The 1,731-nt window shown below is 42.6% G+C and overlaps 1 protein-coding gene across 1 annotated transcript in view; it reads left to right on the forward strand.

Moving 5' to 3' along the window:
- NOB1 (NIN1 (RPN12) binding protein 1 homolog) overlaps nucleotides 1-819 on the forward strand; it is a 20,496-nt gene extending 19,677 nt beyond the window's left edge. Inside the window, exon 9 of the mRNA XM_019653363.1 lies at nucleotides 196-819. Coding sequence (XP_019508908.1) covers nucleotides 196-465 — 270 coding nt within the window. The 3' untranslated portion in view covers nucleotides 466-819. The remainder of the gene's footprint in view (nucleotides 1-195) is intronic.
- The last annotated feature ends 912 nt before the right edge of the window (nucleotides 820-1,731 follow it).

Genomic DNA, 1,731 nt, shown 5'->3' on the forward strand with positions numbered 1-1,731 from the left:
AATGCTGTGTTGTGTTTTTCACTTGTGAATTGAGGATCCATGTGCTTAGTGTGTAGTAGGCGGTGAAGGATAGATACCATTGCTGTCATCTGCCTGCATCCAAAGCTGTCAGGTGAGCTGTCAGGTTAGCAGGATCTGACACATATGAATGTGGATCCCTGTCCTCCTAATGGCTTTTTTTCGTCTTATTTGCAGTACTCACTTCCAGCTCCCAAAGGGGGCAAATACGCCGTCAACCCCCATCTGACTGAGGACCAGCGCTTCCCTCAGCTGCGACTCTCTCACAAGGCCCGGCAGAAAACTGATGTGTTCGCCCCTGACTACGTGGCTGGGGCATCTCCCTTTGCAGAGAATGATATCACCAGTCGGTCAGCGATGCTGCAGATCCGAGACAACACCTTGGGAGCCGGGAGGAGACGGTTAAATCCCAATGCTTCCAGAAAAAAATTTGTGAAGAAAAGGTGAAATGCACGTTCGACAGGCAACCCAGATGCTGCTGTGGCTGCCAGGGAGTTCTGATATCTCCTTGCCCCATCTGTGCTGGCTCCGGAAACTTCTGGAGGGAAAGGACAGGCCTGGCTCATGCGTGCTGCGTCATGCCTTCCGTGGAGTGTTGGGTTGGGTTTGCGGTGGAACTCGGTCATACCTCGGCCTGTGCGCGTTCCCAGAGCTGTGCTTCCTGCCACACTGAGAGAAATTTGATGGAAGCAGAAAGAACAGTGTCCCGACGCAAATCTTCAACCTTGAAAGAAGGGAGCTTCCAAGTAATAATATTTTTCTAATAAATGTGGTTGCAAGCTTCTGTGCATTTACATCAAATCAGCCAAGTTTTTGCTTCTTAGGTCATTTGAAGGCCAACACTTAAGGTATACACCAAGATCAAACATTTAGATTTATCTTTTTTACAAGAAAACAGTATATACTAAGTTTGTTATAATAAAACTGAGCTACCATTTTCTTTTTTATTAACTTACTTGAAAACATTTCAGTCATTCAGGAAAGTTCTGTATTGTAAACTCCCCTAGAGCCTCTCACCTAAATTCACCATTAACATTTTTCCTCATTTGCCTTTATCTTTCTATGCATTCAAGTACACAGCGTCTCCTAGGAAAAGGATGCTCTTTTACGTAACCACAGTACAATGATCGAATTCAGGAAAGTTGATACATTACTATTACATATAACAATTCAAATGTTACCAAATTGTCCCAATACTGTCCTTTGTAGCATTTCCCCCAATTCTAAACTTTCTCCGCCTTTGTCTTTTGTGAAATTGACATTTAAAAATAATACAAGCCAGGTTTTTAAAATGTCCCTCCACTTAAAATTGACAGTTTCCTCATAATTAGATGGAAGTTATCACTTTGGGCAGGAGTGCTACGTGGGCGATATTAGGTCCTCAGCCTTATTATACACTACGTGATGTTAACCTCAATTACTTGGTCATGAACGTGCTGAGTTCAAGACTTCTTAGTTCATTATAAGGTCAAAACAAAAAGGTACACTGAGAGCTAGACGCCATTCCCTCCCCTCCCATTTCCCCTTCACCTTTAGATACATTGGTTTCTGATTTATCCCTATGTTTTCTTTTGCAAAAGTGTGTGTATATGTGTGTGACTTCTTTTTCTTCCACTAACAGTAGTATACTATTTTTCCCCACTGGAAATCACTCCAGATCAACTCATAGAGATCTACCTTGTTCTTTTTACTAGCTGCCTAGTACTTAATTGT

This window comes from Hipposideros armiger, unplaced genomic scaffold, assembly GCF_001890085.2.
Source record: "Hipposideros armiger isolate ML-2016 unplaced genomic scaffold, ASM189008v1 scaffold_9, whole genome shotgun sequence".
NCBI lineage: Eukaryota > Metazoa > Chordata > Mammalia > Chiroptera > Hipposideridae > Hipposideros > Hipposideros armiger.